This window comes from Trichoderma virens (genome assembly GCF_000170995.1).
Source record: "Trichoderma virens Gv29-8 chromosome Unknown TRIVIscaffold_2, whole genome shotgun sequence".
NCBI classification, from domain to species: domain Eukaryota; kingdom Fungi; phylum Ascomycota; class Sordariomycetes; order Hypocreales; family Hypocreaceae; genus Trichoderma; species Trichoderma virens.
The window spans coordinates 89098-108845 of record NW_014013747.1 but is presented as its reverse complement, the minus strand read 5'-3'; the positions used below and the strand labels follow the sequence as shown (position 1 = coordinate 108845).

Here is a 19748-nt window from a genome sequence, read left to right as displayed (position 1 = left end):
AGAGGCCGCAGATTTTTTCCGGTTTCGATGTGAGATGATGAAGCCCATCACTTTATGGAGCAGGAGAGTGGATTGCTTTGACTTATCGCGAACCCCAGAGGGCGATATGAGAGGGCTGCTAGTTCGGGATGACTAAGCGACGGGGGCGAGACCGAGCAAGCCGAGGTCGGGATTCTCGACCTTGCTATCCTCATAAGCCAAGCTAGAAGAGGAAGAGGATGATTATCGTCGTCCGGAATGCGGGGACTAGCTCGTAAATTGAAATGGCGCTGGAATATTCATTTGCGCTGTTATACGCTGTTATGCGCTGTTAGAGGGCAAATTCTCGTGTCTACAGAACGATGCATCATTTGTGGGGGGGCAATCTATCTTGCATATATGTACCTAGCTAAAAAGCAGATGCATGGTGGCGAGAGAAAGGCGTTGATGTGCTTTAACTGGGCGGAATTGATGCAGATGCGTGCAGAATACAAATGGTAGCTGGAGCTTAAATTATGCAGTTGGATAAGCATTTATACGCGCTATGTTGTATGAGGCCTCTAGACTGATCCCCTGTTAAATAGACCATATACAGGTGCAGGTAGCCGTCCATCGGTATCCGGCAATCCATCATCGCATGTCCAAGCTCTATGTATATATTTAATTCCCGTTGTAGCTCAATAAATGTGGTCCCTTCTTATCGTCCTGTACATCTTCATCGCCCGTGATTATATCGCAACTCTAGAAACCAAGCCCTTGGTGGTTTTGCATCTATACAGGTACTCATGACATCAATAACAAACCTCCCCCCACGTTATGAGATTCGACCGCTCGAATTGAAACACTGCACCTGGGCCCAGGCCATTGTGGCTCTCAGCAACGTCTATCAAACAACAGTATGGACAGCCTCATGTCCAGACAACTTGACACGTCGTACCTACGATGCCTACAAAGGCATGGCGTATCTGATCCAGCATCAAATTGAATCCGGCCACTCGTTGGGAGTGTTTGACAAAGAATACGAGTTCAAACGATCAGAGTCGGCCGCCACATCAGGAAGACTCTACTGGAATATTGATGACGAGGCTGCCGGCGTCTCCAAGTTACTTGAACAGATGGATTTCCCTCTGGTGTCGGTCGCCATGGCATACGACAGCTTCGATCCGCTAGATCCAGAAAGACTGGTGGATATGATGGCTGCGCTCCCTGGTTTCGGGTCTGCAATGGGCGCCTTGCAAGCAGCCGATCAACGAATTGACAGTTCCTGGAAGGCTACTGGCCCAGGACAAGTATTATTTCGGGCTGCGACAAGCACGCGGAACGAATATGAGGGCAAGGGCATCATGAAATCACTGGCACACTATCTGATGCGCACCTCGGCAGCAAAAGGGTTTCGAGCGATTCAAATCGAATGCGTGTCCGATGCGGTCATCCATGTCTGGAGTCATCCTCCAGCGCCATTCCACACGGACCTAGTGAGCGAGATTAACAGCATGGATGTGGTGGCTGAGGATGAATCTGGCAACGAGTATTATCCGCTTAGGCCATCAAAGCAGCGGCTGTGCAAGTTGTATTGTAGACTACAGGATTCCGCCATGTAAGTTGCCTGGCACTGTGTTGCTGTACGCCTACAACACGTTCCAGTTCTGAACCACGTTGGCCTCGTCTCCCATGCCATCACTGCCAGAGTTTCTCGATCTATATTGACATGATATAATACTTTGTAACACAAGAGATAATAAAGAATAGTCTACCTCTGCATTACACTAAGGCCATAGTTATTCCTAATGCGGCGCATTTGTGCATGTGTCGGAGCTTTGTCGATGGTCTAAACTCGATTTGAAATGTGAATAGTAATCAAGCCATCAGTCAATCCCTTGGACGCGCTTCCACCCATTCGTTTCTAGCCAACAAAGAACCTTGCGTATGAATTGCAATATTGGCCGAGAAGCCGATTATTGGTGTTAAGGAGCACGTATGACCTACTGATCCTGGATCAACCCACTCCTACTTCAGTATCCGCTTTTCAGCCATCTGAAGAAGTGAAGCCACAGAGAGACAGTCAAGATGCCGCAGCAGGCCTCGGCCAAGTCATTCTCCTTTGTCAACTATGATGGGCCAAACCTCGCCACTGATGCGCAGGTCCGGCGTCGCATCCGACAGCAGGCAATGAAAGACACCGCCATAGCCCGGAGGCAGAGGGGAGATTACGGCAAGCACAACATGAGGCAGTATCCATTGTTCATGGGGCCCAAGCCGTTGCGTGACGATTCAGAGGCTGATCACGATGTTTCAAATCCGGATGAATGGAAGCGCTCTTACCAACCTCCCTCCCTCTCCATGCCCTTTGCCTTCCAAGACCCGATGATGCCCAAGCAATTCTCTGTACTTCTTGATCTCATGCCGCTAACCGGCCTCCGTCTTGGTGTCGGCACCCTATCACATTACTTATACGAGTCAACAGAGCCCAAAGATCGTATCATCACAGCACAAGCCTCAAGCCAGAGGCTCTTGTCATTTATTCCGAGCCGATATGGTCACGTATCACTGCTCCGTCACGCAACCGACTGTGTTATTGCAAAGCTTCAGTATCAATCGCAGCGAGTGGAGGATAGATCACCCAAAGGCGATGTGAAGGCGCTGATGCACTATCATAAAGCACTTAAAGCGCTGCAGCAGGCTTTGCTCGATGAGCGCGAGTGGGCGAAACCAGAAACTCTATGTGCTACACAATTGCTAGGGATTTTCGAGGTTCGTATCTCTTGTAGAGCTGTGGTGGTTCTAGCGTGGACTATGCAACCAACTGACAGAATCCCTGCAGGCTCTTAATGGAGAAGATATGGAGGATTCTTGGATGCACCATGTTGGCGGTGCGGCTCGACTTGTAGAGGCCCGAGGCGCCCACATGTTCCAGTCGGAATTCGAAAAGGCCCTATTCCTGGCACATATTGGACCAACAGTAAGGACATTCAAGCCCCAAGCAAATCGCGATTAGTAAACTCATTTTCTCTCTAGGTAATGTCAGCATTCTTAAATAACACACCTTGCTTTCTGGAACAGCCCCAGTGGCAAGCTGTCATTCGAGAGGCTGTTAACGAGGAGACGACTCTTACGAATGATAAAGAATTTGCGCTTGCGCTATGGGGTGGCCTTATTGAGATGCCAAGGTTGTTCAAACGAACAACAGAATTGCTGCTTTCGCCGTGTCCGCCTCCGCAGAAAGAGATCGACGACCTCACAGAACGCCTGTTGGCAAAACGCAAAAATCTTGTGATATGGCTATCGATGATAAGGAAGCATCCCATTGTCAAAACAGGAGGCCTTGGTGAAGATGAATACGGAGTTCTCGTCTTTCCTAGCGACTTTAACTATAGGGAGTTAGGCCCCTGGTGTCTAACGCGTCTAGCTTTGCGAGGAACATATGCAGTCTGCCGAATGGTCAAATCACGGCTCTTGTATGCCGTTTCTCCAGCAAAGTTCCATGACCTGGAAGTTGAGGCTCAGGACATAGCCCATAGAATTCTCAGTCTGAAGGAAGGGATGGCCTCTTTCAAAGATTCAGCATTAGTATGGAATCAGTTCATGGCTCAAGGCAGCTGGATAGCTAAGGGTATAATTGAAACGAAAGATGCATGGGGTAAGGAAGGCGAGGGACACGAGGGCATGCTTAGCAAGTCCAAGTTTGAGAAATGGAACAAAGTAATTGGAAGGAAGATATCTTAATAAGGATAATATGGTCTACGTTATTCGACTTTTGTAAATACATTGATAGTTTTCGGTGATCCGGCGATTAACTCCTCTCAAACAGACACCAAATGTTTCATATTTATCCAAGCGCTCACTTCAGGCGTAGCACAAATGTAGAATCACGACTTTTAAAGCACTCCTTCAGACACCTTTCCGTTTTTGATCGATCACCGTGCAGTAGAGCTTTGATTTCACCATTATTCACATTAACGCATATTATTTACATGCACATAAATCATAGATAACCCCAAATTAATTGCAGGTGTCGGTATCGCAGCTGGCACGGGGGTCGTTGCAGCTGGGGTCATTGGGCTCAACGCAGAAAGAGGTGGGGGTAACTCCAAAACCGCCAAGGTGGTTGCAAACTTGGTCTCCAGGGCAGTCCTTTAGGATTGTTAATAACACACGCACATGGCAACAAATAGTAGGTAAGGGAAAGAATTATGATAGACATACGTGGCAGGTGTTGCAAGCACTGGCCAGAGCAGCAGTAAGGACGAGAAGAGCGGCGTAGACCTTCATCTTGCTTGTAGATTGGTTGGTGGACTGTTTAAATTGCTGAGAATTGAGGATTATTGTTTGGAGGGTTGATTGGGATGTTCTTCTGAAAGTTAAATGTTCGAGGGGGTTGAGAGGAGTATTTATAAGTTTTGCAGTCTATGATAGACTCTCAACAAGATCAACTCATGATCTGCTCAACCCTCTTCCTAAATTGTCTCATTGGTTCAACTTGATCCATGTACCTTGCATTGGGTCACTCTCAGGGATTTACTGCGATGGCTGACCACATCATCGACGTCAGTTCCATTAGCCGACTCACCGACTTCCAACAAACTAGGGGGGCTTGCTCTTGGTTAAAGTTGGTCACTACCCCAGTTTCCATTTCACATAGAGGAACTCGTTCTAATAATCCGGGGAGTAACATCAGCCTACATCGATACATCTGTCAGCTCGGACCAGAAGTCTTTCGTCACAGTCATTTCTTTGCTATTAGCATTTCATAAAGTAGCAATTATTTTCTAACAAGACGTGGTTCTCGTATTATTATCTGACATTTGCAGGTTAAACATAGTATCCCCATATTCTGGAGTAGTGATACGAATTCTTTGGCATAGACAAACACCCTCTACTGGGGTCGGTATGGGCCCGACGACCCAAGCTGACTGAGTGAACAGGGTGTTATTGGTGGGCTTGATTTTTTGTGATACAAAACTACGTATATTTATAGCGTCCTTACGAAGAATTGGGTCCTCCTCATAGGGTATCGGGCATCAGCCGATTCCCAATCTCTTTCCATATCAGGTAATAATATTTTGTCTAATGCCGCCTCCCGTGCTCGCGGAAAATGACCGGCGGGATCTTTAAGCATATATTCAATAAATTGCCTATGTCCTATCAATCTCTAATCGTCAACTTTCCCCAATAACAGGGGAGATGTCTCATGGAACCGCTTATGAACGAAATTACCGAGCTCCTTGTATCTTCAAACTATCCAAAAACTATATCTTTTATCCGGAACCAACTATTTTTGCCGTATTATCTGACTAACAGCACTCAACGTTCAGTTCAAAGCCTGTCCGCTTAGGAAGATCTGCCTTCCTATTTCGTCCACACCCACTCTCGTGAGCATGCTACAAGATTAACTATAAAAGCTAACTACGGGAGTCAACTAAAACAACACGGGCTCTAAGGATTTCCCAATCTGGCTTCTCATTCGAAGGCTAATTATTGCGAATTGCCGACGCCGGTTCCGATGCACGCAAATTATTTACCAAGTGAACTCAATACATAAGAAGTCGTGTCAAGGTACCTTGTTTTCTCCTGCATTTACATGGGTACCATAGCAGGAAAACTCTTATTACTCCGGTAGCTCGGAACCTAACACATGACTTGATGAAAAGCATTACGAGAACGACATGACAACATGCGATCACATTGAGCTATCACAATAACTAATACAATATGAGATCCCATTACGGCAAATTAATAATCATCTTGCATTATTGAATAGAACAAATCAACTCGGTAGTCATTCTGCCTTTTCAACTAAAGACAAAGAGCATGAAGCGTACATGCAAGTAGAAGCCTTCATAGACCTTCATGCCTGACCCCTGTGAGCTGGGAAGGACTTTTGTAATCGTTTACTTTGCAGCACATTCACATAGTATCCTCGGCAATTTTGATTCTCGTATTATGATTTATGCTCCATTCTTTTCCTGAATGCTACAATCCATCGTGTGCTCGGCATTGCCAGATCGACACCACCATGCCATCTAAGGCCCCTTTTTGTATAAGACCACGCACATATGGCTTTTCTTTTGCATCTCTTTTGAGCTAAGTTAAATTTACCGACCGAGGGGAAATTATATGTGCTCTATTATATCATTGCCAAATTGAACTAGCGAACTGGTGGCGCATTGGTTCTAGATCTATGGAGTACTGTTAGCTATGTGTCTTACCACCCGAATACAATTATTCATCTATAAAAGTTGTCACTACGTTTATATATTCTACTTCTGGAAAATTAACTAGTCTGCACATTGGTATTTCATCTTCGTTAATTGACTAAGAGAAATTTAAATACCAGCGCAAGCAAGTATACCTACAGGGACTATTTTCTGATATTTTTGGCTGCATAATACGGAGTGCTTTCACTTTCCATCCTCTAGTATACACCCGATAGTGTTATCTTGATGTTTTCAAATGTTACTTTACTTCCATGACCTTCAGTGCTTCTCTACCCTAAACTATATTCGGAGTATAAACTGAACAACAGCAGGATAGATTTCTTACGGCATATTCAGGAAAACTTCCTTCAGCTTACTGTAGTCAGGCGCGCCCAGGCCGGTTACTGGATCCCGGCCCTTGACCGCACTGAATCCCGCAGTATTGCAGCCTGGGTTATTGCCAGTGGTGATGTCGTTAAATATTTCTTGGTGTTGATACAACACTGGGTTGATAAATCCAACAGGCTTCTTGCCCGCATTCAAGCGGAACGAGTTAATACTTGTAATAAGACCCGCAAACACAGGGGTGGAGACAGATGTCCCTTCTGCGAGCGTGAGACCGTCACCAACCCAAATAACAAAATTATGCCCTATAGCGGAGATGTTAGGATATCCACCGCCACCGCGGTTATACTGACCCGTCTCATGAGTAGCGTTGAGCGTGATGTTATAATAATCGTAAGGCGGTGGGTGCTTATCGAATTATGAGTGGACAGCGTTGGTCTGGTAAGTCGGTGTTCTAAAGATGTTGGAGAAGCCACCGCCACTGAACCTTGCCCCCTGCTCTACTATCTTCAATTTACCACCAATGCTGCTAGTTGTGAGATTCGTCGTACCAACTGCTGTAACAAACGGGCAGTCTGCCGGTGATACCGTGCCAAAGACACCACCAAGGCAGCCAAACCCACCAAAGCCGCCCACGCCTCCGTCTCCCGTGGCAACGATAACGGTGACGCCCTGTAAACCCAACTTCATCCACTCGTGACACTGACGTCGCTGGTTAGTTCATCGGTAGGCTCAGACCGTCTTCACCTTAAGAAATGGAGATAACATCGGTCGGGGTGTAGATACCACACTGTTCTGTCTGATCATAGCCTCCTTCTCTCGTGTCCGGGTAGCTTGGGTCAACACCCTTGAAGTCGCCTGTTTTACCAAACGCGGAGTACGTACAATATGACTTATCGAGAGCATCGAGGAAGATGTTGAAGAGGCCACTAACCCCGCCGCCGCCAGCTTCATAATAGAAGTCGTCAACTAGGTAGTTCACCACCTTGTCTGGGTACGCTAGAGGGTATGACGCCTGAAAGTCAAGATCGGCCTCTTTGGCGGCGTCGTATGGCAGTGGAGAGGGTGCCGGTGCTCCGTCGATACCTTGAAACTCTGGCGTCGTACCCTGTGGAATTTCGAATGCAAAATACTTAAAGAAGGTGTTGAGGCTTTCCGGGCTGTAACGCTGCCTCTGGTTTGAGTATATGCTAATTGAGTTGTTTGGGTCTCCCTTGGATTTATCTGCTACTTTGTACACAGCGCGAACGCAGTTCGGGGCGACCATTAAAGAACAATCCGAGAGGTTGTTTGAGTATTCCGGCAATAGATCCGGCATGGGTGTAGGTCCAGGCAGCATGGGGCCGAAGCTGCGAACAGTGTCATCAGCCCGCTTCCTGATCTCGAGCATCATAACGCCAGGTATGATGAAATTGACAACATCTCGAATTTGAATTGGAATGTGATATTCTTCGCAGCCAATGGCAGCCCTGCCTTATAGTTTGTACGTATACTCGTGGTAATCGGTATGGAGGAGATCCTGAAGTTCTGCAACTGTAGCATTAAACTCCAGCCATTGACGGCTCCTAGATAACGTAATCTTCCTATCACTTAGAGCGGAGTTAATCCATATAGTAACAGCATCAACACTCTCTTTTGACGGGGCGAACATCTCGTCTACCTCGGACGCCGAGAGGTGCTTCCCATAGTGCTCTGAGTTGGGATGGGATATATTCATCAACATAGCTTCGCCCATATCCAGGTTGCTTTGTGCCAGGCCAACTCAAACCGGAACTATGGTATCTCCTTCAATGCGGTTCTCCTTTGTCCAAAGGCTGTCTAAATGCTCGTCACGCAGAGCATGCCGTACATGACCTGATGGTGCCACACGAGCTGCAGCCACGCTGAGCAGAACCGTCACAACAGTAGCAACAACGGGCCTCTTCATTCTGAGTTTGGTTGATAGCTGTTGAACTCTAGCTTTGTGAACTTATACTTTGAGAATATCAACATCTTACAATTTATATGCCAAGCGGGGTTAGTTTTCGTTTCTCTCTCTTAAACTAAAGCATACTCTCTAAAGCATGTTCTACCTTCTGAATACGGATACGAACTACTCACGGCAGTGTATAATATAACGGCTAATATCAGAGACAAACAGGCTCTTCTTTGATTGTGGGGGAACATGTCGCAGGGTATGGATCGGTTGGTATACCGTGCGTGAGTGGTCAATATACGAAGCTTGCAGCACAGCCTTCGTGCCCTGTAATCTCTAGTTCCAGGGTATATGTGGCTCATAACTATTAACTACAAATTAATTACCTTGTAGCTCATATGCTTCATGGTACTTATGAAATACGAAGCATGCAACTCAAAGACGAAACATGAAACAATAAGCATGCAGCCTATATATTAGAAGCATATAGCATCACCTTCCAACTTTGTAACGTATAATAAGAATCATAAAGTTAATCATTACACTATTTAGTATCATTAGCCTTGTCAAGGTGTTGCGAAGGTGACTATCTAGGAAATTCTTTGAGAGGCCTAAAGACGCGGTCAACAACTTGGTTGACCGCCTTACACCTACGCCTGTAATTCAGGTAGATTTAACGCTTATTTGTAGATACCATGAACAGTAGAGTCAAGTTGCATGTTCTGGCCTCTTGCACCCATGCAGAATCGGAACCTCGGAACTCACGCCATCTTGTGATACTAGACTATCAGTATAAGATGACAAACTGGTCGGCGAAATGCAGAGCTCCGGGGCAAGAACGGCAAGTTCCATGCGGGCGTAAAACTCAATAAGTGATACTCCGAGAGAGAGCTTTCCGTAGAACCCCTTGCTCTTATAGGACTTGATTCATCTTTGCGCACGTGTGTGGACGGGACCCATGTTGTATGCACGATTGCGGTTGTTTCATGATAATCATATCGGTTAATACGAGAAGTTAGGTGCTGGGGAGCCCTGTTCGGTACGGAGGCTCTGCTCTATACAGAACTGGATGAGGCTGTGCTATATGACCGATCATGTATCTAGGCTAAACGATTGAACCTATATCTACATTCTTCAATCGCTCTCTTTCTTCAACCCCTCTGCTATACAAGGCGGTTTCAAAATAATAAGTGAAAATATGCATGTGTCACGCACATCTTTGGCGTATATTTACGCTGTAGCGGTGACGTTTGTTGAAACTTCGTTGGCCAAACATGTCGTTCACGAACGTGCGGTGGATTCTCTAGGCGGATGGGTCAAAATAGGCAACATCAATCGCAATGGCCTACTCCCTGTGCGCATTGGCCTGACTCAACAAAATCTCAATCTTGGCCATGAGTTACTCATGGAAAGGTACGTGAGGATACAACCCAGCAGCCTTTAACATGACTGACTCCCCTCAAGATCCAACCCTGACTCTCCAAAGTATGGCCAGCACATGACCCAAGATGAGGTGAATGATCTGTTTGCACCCCATGACGACAGTGTTGATGCAGTCCACAATTGGCTTGAAGTCGAGGGTATCAAATTGGACCGCGTGTCTCGATCGGACAATCGTCAATGGATACAGTTCCATGCCACGGTAGGGGAGCTTGAGAAACTCCTTAACGCAACCTATGACATATATGAGAACAAGAAGACCGGCATTCGTCAGGTTGGAACGGATGAGTACTCAATCCCAGCTGATCTTTTGGATCATGTCGATTACATTACCCCAGGCATCTCAAGACTTCAGATTTCCGGGGACGTCGAAGAGCGGCGGATTCGTCGGGATGTCAATACAAAGAACCCGGACGATGTCATTCCTGCAGCTCCGTTGTTTGGTCCAAACGTAACGAGCAACTGCAATGATTTCATCACGCCCCGTTGTATCCGCAACATGTACAACATCCCTTTCGGTGATTCGGCCGTCGAAGGCAATGATCTGGGCATCTATGAGCGGCAGCCATACAACCAAACCTCATTGAGTATATTTTTTGAGAAGTTCTCGTCGTAGGAATCTTCACTATTCTAGTCTAGGGAAGAATGCAGCTGACATCCGTCTTAGAAATATTCCTACCAACACCACGCCTCTGTTCACTTCGATTGATGGCGCTATGAGGCTCAGCAATAACGATACCCCAATGACCACGGGCGATGGCGAGGCTATGCTAGACATAATCGTCGCATACCCGATCGTTTACCCACAGAATGTCCGTGTCTACAATGTTGACGACCTCTACTGGCAAATAAACACGACCCAAGGCTATTTCAACACCTTCCTCGACGCACTTGACGGCAGCTACTGCAACCGCACCGCTTTCAACATTACTGGAGACAGCCCAGAGTATGACCCAACATACCCAGACCCAAATGGCTACACGGGAGAGAGGATGTGCGGCCTCTTCAAGCCTACAAATGTCATCTCCATCTCCTGGAGCCCAGAGGAACAACAGCGAAGTGTCAACTACGACCGCCGCCAGTGCAGTGAGTGGATGAAGCTCAGCTTGCAAGGCGTGACGATAGTCGGGGCAACGGGTGATTTTGGTGTCGCTGGCAACGGTGGCGACTGTATTGAAGACGCGGACGGCAACTTCACCATCTTTAATCCATTGGCACTGACCAATTGCCCATATGTGCTGGCAGTTGGCTCGACCCAACTAGCACCGGGTCATAGCGACGGCAAGGAGGGTAATGAGATTGCTACCAGCAATCTATTCTCCAGTGGTGGTTTCTCAAATATTTATCCTACTCCTGAATGGCAGAAAAGTGCCATTGATACGTACTTTAAGGAAAACCCAACGCCCTACAAGTACTACAACACCTCTGAGGGCAAGAATATTGGTGCCGATGGCGGCATCTTCAATCGTGGCGGCCGCGGATTCCCTGATGTTTCTGCAGTTGGTTATCGTATTGTGTCGATTGATTTCAACTCCATCTTCCTCGGCGGCGGCACGTCATCAGCTGCTCCGATTGTCGCTGCTATTCTTACTCGCATTAACGAGGAGCGCTTGAAGGCGGGCATGCCCACTCTAGGCTTTGTAACTCCAGCGTTGTACGCTAATCCTAGCGTTCTAAACGATGTCACAGTTGGTAATTCATCTGGCTGTGGAACGCCGGGCTTTTTGGCTGCGAAGGGTTGGGATCCGGTATCGGGTTTGGGGACTCCAGACTATCCCAGGATGTTGGAGTACTTCATGAGCCTGTGTTCTAAATAAACGTGGAACGGCAACAGCAATGATTTGGTTGGAGACCGTCAAATACGGTGTAGTAGCCAGTAGAGAAAGCCATAAGGAAGTTCACACTCTGTCCTATTTTAGGACTTATTAAAGTTTTAAGAGTTCCTAGCCACTTACGAAATGAATTACTTCTGCTTTCATTGTGTAATTGTCTATTTTTTTATGCGCAGTAAAGGTTTTTTTTTTTTTTTTTTTTTTGGGGGGGGGGGGGGGGGGGGGGGGGGGGCAAATAAGAGGCGTTTGCTGCTTGAGACAGATTTACAGAGACGGCTGCCAACCCCCCTGTTTGTAAAGGGATGGTCGTGCAAGGAACGATATCCTAGAATCACTCAGGTTGCACTCAACAGCTACTCACGATAAAGCAGCGTTGGCTCATATATCTGGATGATGGGAAAAAAATTCAACAATTAGATTCGGAGAGTGTCTGAGTTATCATGGAATTCGAAAGAATAATATAATTACCAGAGACCTTTTTGCTCCAATTTTCGTAGGCACTGTTGCAATATGCGAGATCTATATCTCAGATCGGGGTCTTTATAAGTTTATTGCTTCCAATCCCTTCTCACCCTGTCGATCTTCTTTTTAAAATATTTTTTCTTTTTTTAATTTTCGTCTTAAACACTCGTGGTGGTTAATTCTCTTTATACTCATCCAATTGGGTTGAGTTCCAACACCCAAAGATATCTGATCATCTCCCTTTTAAATCAGCGGCCATGAATTGAAACAAAACATGTTCAGCTGCCTCTCGCTAAAACGTTTTAGCTCATTTCCTGACATGACAGCAATTCCCCCTTGCGTTAATCTCAGGATAAGACACTCTCACCGACACCAGTCTCACCAACGTCCAATCCCTTCCTAGGCCGCCCAATTCGCTACACAAACTTTGTTTGCTGTCAGACGCCTACTGGTCTACACACGTAGCGGCGTTGGGAGCGGATATATCTTTCTAATACATTTTAAGGTTGCGCTGACTTGGCTTGCCTTCACCGGTTAATTTCGTGTCATTTGATTCGGCTGGCGATCCGTATACTGACGTCAACATTATGCCGTATGACCTTGTACAACAACTCTGCAAGGGATGAATTCAAGACATGTTTACCCTTACGGCTGAAGTTTATTTGTATAAATACCCCCTCAGTATCCCGTTTCTCACATTTCCGTGGGTAATTTTACATATAACTATACCCTTGAGTGAAAGCATTTGTAGATCCTTGTGATACGAAAGAGTGTTGAGATTTCTCCCATTTGCTTGCTGAATTCTCACATTGCCATATTTCTGGCTATTTATCCACCATGACACAGCTATCTGCCTACGAAGAATTCAAGCCACGACCTAGCTTGAACTTGAATCGGGAAATTGGATCATTGGTCAACTATGTCAAGAAGCTGGAGTTTGATCCCAATACATTTGTGATTATTGTTTGCCGCCATGGTGCCATTGAAGGCTTGACGAATAAATTGAATCACAGGAAACAAGAGAGGGCTTTTAAACAGGTTAAAAGTAGGCATCTCATGCAGGTATTCAACTCAATGATTTCTCTCATCTAACTGCCCACAAACCTCAGATTTCGAGATCAGAGCGACAGACGACATTAGACTCAGCGCAGTAGTCGCTGCCGCTGAGAAATCCGGACTATATGACAATCTTGTTATCATCGCAAGTGGATTTGTTAGCCACTTGTATTTCGAGATCGGGTCTAGCATAATGGACTTGAAGATATATCGATGCGCAGCCAATTACAATCCTGACGAATACCTTCACGTCGATGGATTCTCTACTTTTCATGGACAAACCATTCGATCTTGGGAGGGAATGCATCATGAAGCCAAACTTTGGCTTGGACCTGGAGTCGTGTTCAATCTCGGCTCTCACATAGGTCAATTAGGGCAACTATCTGCAGTATCTACTGCCATCTCGGATTTTGATCGAGATAAGCTTCGCGCACACATTGAAAAGATGGATGGTGTGAAAATGGAGGGCAGTTGGTGGGACGACTTCCGGGCCCCCATTTCCGCGATCGTTGGTATTCTTACAAGTGCCGCCAAACTCGCTTCAACTGGGTTCGTTAAGATGTCTGCAGGGGGTATGTTTGTGCAGTATAAGTTTATTGGGTACGCCCTTAGCACAGCGGCAGCAACTTCAATGACTGCCGCCTCAGCAGGTAGCGCATTGCTGGTTGCGCCAGGCGTGGCGGCAGCCGTCTATTTCATTCCCTGGGGGTCAATCTTTGGTTGGCTGAACACCGTTGTCTCATGGTTAAAGACAGGGATCAAGAAGATTTGGGAAAAGATCCAAGATTGGTTGGCTTCGTGTGCGAGTACGATTCGAGATACTCTAGGACTTGATGGGAAGTTACATGGCCCACTCGGGTTTCCAGCATGAAGGCGTATGGGCTGTTTACTTCCTTTACTTCAAATGCATATGCAAGTGTTTGGATTAGACGATTAATAGCTGTAATATTTAGAAAAATTAAACAAAGATACGTTGGCAACCATGGTTATTGCGCGTGTTGCTAAGATGATGCCAAAAAGAAGATTGAAGATTCATGAACGAGAAAGCATCACGGTTGTTGACAAAGTCTTCACAATTAATATACTCTGCTAGACTGTTGACTCTTTATATGTTGCTAGACGGTTATCATCAGAAATGGTGGAGTAAATGAGCGCATTGTATGCAAAATTTAGATGTACTCACCACCCACTCGCCACCTCTGCGCGAATTCATCTTGTGCACGGCCCAGAGCTTCAAGCTCCGGAGTCGTAAATATTCCTTCTTCACACAAGCTGGGAGTAGTCCTGGCCAGTAACTGAGCGGCTCGACATGTTGTAGACAGCCCAATAAGGGAAAGTCCTTTGACACCCTTCTTTGGCACTATCTCGTTCATGGACTTGCAGATATCAACCGCCATTCGACGGGATGAGTCTATGGCGAGTCTATCCGCCATGCTGACAGATTCTTTGGATCTTGTCAAATGAAATGCATTGAGTTCAAATAAAAAACTAGATACATTTGGTTAGTTTCATGTAATTGCTTGGTGATCGGTCCTGTAATGAGTATGGTACCTAAGCGCAAGAGCGATGCTGTCGCAAAACATAAGAGAATTAGGACCCGCTGCTTGGATAAGGGCATAGCAAAGATTTCTAAGCCGCGATTCGACTACGGGGTATGAATTTTCAGGAGATTTAGACGTTATCTCATCTTTGATATACTGTATTGCCTCTCGGACGACCCCAGCAACTTGGAAGAGCATCTCGAAGTTGGACGATGAGCCACAGCTTTCTTTGAAGTGTTCGTCATCCAGCTGTACATGTTCCGCTACTGAATCTGGGCTGCTATCGTTTAAGTTTTGTTCCCTTGCCGAGGATTTCGGTAATTTTACCAAACTGTTGTCTATAGTTCAGTCATTGGCCTTCATTCACAGATGGATGAACGCGTCTCCTCAGCACATACCAGTCCATGATAATGACTGCCTTCCGACACGCAGCATCTATGCCTATTTCTGGAACATCTTTCCTCTCAGAATCAGAAGGCATCTTGCGTAATTTGCAAATGACGGCACAAGCAGCAACTGTCAATTCCGACTCTTGGTCAAAGCCATGGCCGTACTCAAATAGTGACAGCAAAAGTCCAATCTGAAGAACCCTTAAATGTGATCTTGAGGCTGTTTGTAAAAGCAAAAATGACTGTTTTACTGCCTTGTATAAATTGCTGTGCATATTAAACTCACAATGTCCGCAAGGCAATTGAGATACTAGCGCCATGGATAAAAGAAGCATTCCGTCAATGCCTCGACAATTTCCCTGAGCATAAATCTCGAGAAGTTGATTAATTTGATCATCGCCCACAATTGGAAACCAGCCATGAACCGTTTCCCTGTAAGTTTGAACAATGGACGTGGCGGTCAGTGCTGCTGACTTGAGTGTCATACGAAGAAGTGAAGCATCTTGCTCAGCATCATCAACGCCGCTAAGCAGGGCCACTGATATCATACCAACGAGCTTGTAACACATGTCAAGAGGTACTTCAGAGAGACAGCAGGCCTGAGCATCTTTAGGTGGCATGATGATTTCTCCGTCTCCTGGACAAAGTCCGCCAGCGGAGTTGCTGGTGGATATTTGGCGCCCGTAGACGCAACGAATCTTTTTCCTAGGCAAGTCTGAGTATGGGAAGGAGGGCCGTAGTAACACTGTGCCGGGAGATGAAGACTACATACAGTAGGCATCGATCACAGGTAGGAAGGGTTTTATCGCAGCGGGTCTTGGATCTTTTGCACTGGTAGCAGACCCCAGCCGCTCGACTGAAAACTGGAAATTGCGGCGGAAGATGAAGAGGAGTGGAATCCGATGTAGAAGCCGATGCCTGCATGGCGTTGAGGCTATCAAATCATATACAGCTGTGCTGTAACGTTCAAGTCAATTCCCCGTGGATGGCTGCAATATTATGACATCAAAGATACAAAGACGGAACTGAGATTCTGTTAAGGGGGATGTCAGCTATAAGATACACGGAATAAAGCTCCAGAGGTGTTGCTACCGTGGGGCCGGAGGTTTAACCTTCTGCCAGTATGCGGAACTAAACAAATTATAAATCACGAGCAGGGTTCGGCCGATGCATTAGCGCCAGTTTGTAAATCCGTTTTGAGATCCCTGATGGCAGTGTCATCCAATCAGAAGTTGCGCTATAGTATGAATGTCACTGCGGTTGTCCATGATCATGCACCGGGAGCTGGGAAAATGAGTTGTAGATGCGTTGGAACATCATTGACTGAATATCTATATAAGCCTGCTGTCTCTCTCTGTTTCTCTCTCTTCTTCATTGAAACCACTTACACATTATCAAGAGTAAAGAGCGTCTGGGCTTGTTGAATCTCCAAACCTTGAATCTCTAATCCAATCCTTTGCAGAAAAGATGTCGCCAATTAAGACCGTCGCGGTTCTTGGAGTAAGATTTCCATTCTCTTCTGTATTGGAGATTAGTAATCAACTAACAAAACTAAATTTCTAAGGCCTCTGGAAATGTCGGCAAAGTTGCGGTTCCAGCTTTGCTTTCTGCTGGTTTCACTGTGACTATCATCGCAAGACCAGAGAGCGCCTCTAGCTATCCTAACGGAGTCACCGTCAAACAATCATCTTACAATGACCTAGAGGCTCTTACTGAAGCCCTGAAGGGCCAAGATGCTCTCGTCGAAGCCTTCAATCCTGCTGCCGCTGAGCACCAAAGCATTATCGTGCGAGCCGCTCTGGCTGCTGGCGTGCGTCGCCTGATTACGCCTGAATTCAGCACTGATTCCTTTTCAACCCATGCCGCGGAAATTAGAATCTTTGAACCTAAGCAGAAGGCACAAAAAGAGCTTGAAGAGCTCACCTCGTCGCCTGGTTGTACCCTCTCCTGGACGGCCATTATCCCCGGAGCATGGTTTGACTGGGGCATCGAGCTTGGATTCTTCTGGATCGACAAGAAGCAGCGGACCATTACTCGTTTTGGATCGGGTAACCAAAAGGTGTCCATGAGCCGCTTAGAGCTATCAGCTGAGACCATCGTATCTGTTCTTCAAAACCCAGAAAAGTATCACAATCGCGTCACTTACGTTGCAGACTACGCCGTCAGCACAAACGAATTAATCGCTATCATTGAAGAAATTTCATCTGCCGGAGAATGGACGGTTGTCGATGTTTCTGTTGAAGAATTTAGGAAAGACGGGTTTGCGCTCTGGGATGAAGACACGAAGAAGGGTGTGAAGACTCGGCTGTTCAGCAAGGCATACACCATGTTGGGGACTGTGGCACTGTTTGATGAAGAGAACCGCTATGATGGAGATTACTCGTACAAGCAAGAGCCTGGAACTGGTCGACCAATTGAGAGCCTAAAGGAAGAACTCAAGAAGTTGCTTGGATACAATTAGGGCGTCGCTATCTTTTTGCGAATGGTTCGGAATTACAAGCCCAATCATTTGAATCAGATTACAGTAGCTGGACAATGGCCATAGATGTGTGTATTTGAATCGAAGATGATTATTAGAGAGAAGAAGTTGATGTGCATAAATGTGATTGCTAAACTCCATGGACTATTCAATCACGAATATCTAACATCATCGGTAAGATCTGGCCCACGAAGTGAACGGTCTTGGACTGTTATGTATCGCGACAATTGTAAAGCCATCATGGCCATTTAGCAGCAAACATATGCGCAGCACTCTGGACAGCTCAAGAAAGAACTTGAAACAGCGATTGACGTTTCATATCTTCCTTGGGCCTTTGACAATGACGGGCTCCAGGGTAGTCCAGGGTAGCTCCAAACCACAATAAGCTTGCTTAATCGGAGCTATGCGCCACACACGTATTTTTGTCGCAGAGCAGCAACAAAACAGCAACCAAAGTGCATCAAAGCCATGAGCCTAACAACATATTTGCAGTCCGAATGACTTCTACCGCAGTATGCTCATTTAAACAATGATGACACTACAAGACACAGCACAATCACAATCACAATCACACAGATGAGCTATCGACGATGGAAATGTAGATCTCAGAATGAAACGGCACCGGTACGGAGGACAACCAAATGCCGAGATTAACGAAGGATCCATTCAAGAATTCCTCTCCAAACATCCTCAAACCAAAAAGGCCTTGCCGGAATCGATGTCCATAGTAGACACCGCGCGGCGGACATTCGTGACTATCTGGAGAAGAAAGAAAAGAGAAAGAAAAATTCCACGAGCGAAATTTCCTGCCAAAAGTAAGGGCCACCAGAAAAATCAAGATGAGTCAGCAACTTCATCTCTAGCACGTGACGGCGGAACATCTTCCAAAGAAGCAAACGGCTCTCTCTCTCACGTGAGTTCTGGAGATGATGAATTGGAGCTACCTGATTGGCCCACCTAAACCGAGGAACCGACGCAGTTCCGTTCCGAAGAAGCTCGTCTCCAAACGCCTGCCAACCCGCAAACCGACGAAACCACGGCGACCGGCTTTCTCTTTTTCGTCTGGGGAATCGAGAACAACAATTGAAATCGCCGCTCTCCCTCAATCCAGCCTCTTCGCCCAACATGATCGCCCACCGCCTCGGCCTCGCTGCCGTGCGCAGTACGTCTTCCCTTTTTCCCCTCCCTCGGCGAAACTGGGTTGCTTCACATGCAACCACTGCGAATAGCCTCATCATGGACGGTTTCTAACCACGAAGCTCTTTCTTAGGCGCGACGAAGCCCAATGTCTTCTTCAGCCAGAACATCCCGCGCATGGTTCTCGCCTCCGCCATGTCAACCTCACAGGCCCGGTAAGCCACGCCCGCCGCATCTGCCCCTCCATAAAGGATATGAAGCCGGAAGAAGAAACAGCTTGCTGATATAGGCCCTCTTTCCCTCGTCTCTCTTCTACAGACCCGTATCGACCCAGAAGCTCTCCCAAGAAGAAGGCCAGCAGGTCCTCGTCAACCAGCGCCTTAACCGCCCCGTCTCCCCCAACCTGGGCATCTACAAGATGGAGCAGACCTGGTTCGGTGCCTCGGCCTGGACCCGTATCACCGGCTGTGCTCTCTCTGGCGCCGCCTACGTCTACTTCACCGCATACCTCGCCTCTCCTCTCCTAGGCCTCCACGTCGAGAGCGCCGCGCTGGCTTCCGGCTTCGCTGCCCTGCCCTTCGTCGTCAAGGGCGCCATCAAGTTCGCTCTGGCTTTCCCCTTCACTTTCCACTTCATCAACGGCATCAAGCACCTGGTGTACGACCTGGGTATCGGATTTGCCAAGGCCCAGATTAAGCGAGGAGAGATTGCTCTGTGGGTATCGAGCTTCATCGGTGGTGGTTACCTGGCTTTTGGCTTGTAAAAGAACATCAATGGAAGGCTTGGAGGAAGCAAGGGAAAAATAACACCGGACAAGCAGCGGGCGGTGCATGTAAAATAAATGGCCTTTAAGGGGCCTTTTTTGATTAATTGTCCAAAAGACTTTATTAAAAAGTTTACAAACAATCCGAACACCATGTATCAATGACATGGCGTGTGAGCTCATCTCTTGGATATCAACCAATCCGGAACGCCATGC

General features: G+C 46.7%; 10 protein-coding genes across 10 annotated transcripts; 6 read left to right on the top strand and 4 right to left on the bottom strand.

The window, feature by feature from the left end:
* Positions 1-764: 764 nt before the first annotated feature.
* On the top strand, positions 765-1580 carry TRIVIDRAFT_35831 (uncharacterized protein; the record flags this gene model as incomplete). The annotated part of the gene is made up of 1 exon (XM_014104689.1): positions 765-1580. The coding sequence occupies one exon, from the start codon at positions 765-767 to the stop codon at positions 1578-1580; it is 816 nt and encodes a 271-aa protein (XP_013960164.1).
* Positions 1581-2046: 466 nt separating this feature from the next.
* On the top strand, positions 2047-3702 carry TRIVIDRAFT_218117 (uncharacterized protein; the record flags this gene model as incomplete). Its single annotated transcript, XM_014104688.1, has 3 exons — positions 2047-2730; positions 2801-2938; positions 2995-3702. 3 exons carry the CDS (start codon positions 2047-2049, stop codon positions 3700-3702), a joined length of 1530 nt encoding a protein of 509 aa, XP_013960163.1.
* A 276-nt stretch (positions 3703-3978) lies between these two features.
* Positions 3979-4248, bottom strand: TRIVIDRAFT_218116 (uncharacterized protein; the record flags this gene model as incomplete). Its single annotated transcript, XM_014104687.1, has 2 exons — positions 3979-4110; positions 4183-4248. The coding sequence occupies 2 exons, from the start codon at positions 4246-4248 to the stop codon at positions 3979-3981; spliced, it is 198 nt and encodes a 65-aa protein (XP_013960162.1).
* A 2267-nt stretch (positions 4249-6515) lies between these two features.
* Positions 6516-8253, bottom strand: TRIVIDRAFT_188365 (uncharacterized protein; the record flags this gene model as incomplete). Its single annotated transcript, XM_014104686.1, has 4 exons — positions 6516-6866; positions 6948-7229; positions 7285-7894; positions 8006-8253. The coding sequence occupies 4 exons, from the start codon at positions 8251-8253 to the stop codon at positions 6516-6518; spliced, it is 1491 nt and encodes a 496-aa protein (XP_013960161.1).
* Positions 8254-8280: 27 nt separating this feature from the next.
* TRIVIDRAFT_197368 (uncharacterized protein) lies at positions 8281-9203 on the bottom strand (the record flags this gene model as incomplete). Its single annotated transcript, XM_014104685.1, has 5 exons — positions 8281-8463; positions 8713-8769; positions 8820-8902; positions 9082-9089; positions 9199-9203. 5 exons carry the CDS (start codon positions 9201-9203, stop codon positions 8281-8283), a joined length of 336 nt encoding a protein of 111 aa, XP_013960160.1.
* A 428-nt stretch (positions 9204-9631) lies between these two features.
* On the top strand, positions 9632-11690 carry TRIVIDRAFT_36006 (uncharacterized protein; the record flags this gene model as incomplete). The annotated part of the gene is made up of 3 exons (XM_014104684.1): positions 9632-9846; positions 9898-10485; positions 10541-11690. 3 exons carry the CDS (start codon positions 9632-9634, stop codon positions 11688-11690), a joined length of 1953 nt encoding a protein of 650 aa, XP_013960159.1.
* A 1314-nt stretch (positions 11691-13004) lies between these two features.
* On the top strand, positions 13005-14094 carry TRIVIDRAFT_218113 (uncharacterized protein; the record flags this gene model as incomplete). The annotated part of the gene is made up of 2 exons (XM_014104683.1): positions 13005-13212; positions 13277-14094. 2 exons carry the CDS (start codon positions 13005-13007, stop codon positions 14092-14094), a joined length of 1026 nt encoding a protein of 341 aa, XP_013960158.1.
* Positions 14095-14731: 637 nt separating this feature from the next.
* On the bottom strand, positions 14732-16077 carry TRIVIDRAFT_36290 (uncharacterized protein; the record flags this gene model as incomplete). The annotated part of the gene is made up of 3 exons (XM_014104682.1): positions 14732-15095; positions 15163-15858; positions 15926-16077. The coding sequence occupies 3 exons, from the start codon at positions 16075-16077 to the stop codon at positions 14732-14734; spliced, it is 1212 nt and encodes a 403-aa protein (XP_013960157.1).
* Positions 16078-16720: 643 nt separating this feature from the next.
* On the top strand, positions 16721-17356 carry TRIVIDRAFT_119825 (uncharacterized protein; the record flags this gene model as incomplete). Its single annotated transcript, XM_014104681.1, has 1 exon — positions 16721-17356. A coding segment is annotated over one exon (636 nt), but the record flags the coding sequence as incomplete, so codon positions are not given.
* Positions 17357-18655: 1299 nt separating this feature from the next.
* Positions 18656-19667, top strand: TRIVIDRAFT_86048 (uncharacterized protein; the record flags this gene model as incomplete). Its single annotated transcript, XM_014104680.1, has 3 exons — positions 18656-18794; positions 18903-18984; positions 19088-19667. 3 exons carry the CDS (start codon positions 18758-18760, stop codon positions 19530-19532), a joined length of 564 nt encoding a protein of 187 aa, XP_013960155.1.
* Positions 19668-19748: the final 81 nt, after the last annotated feature.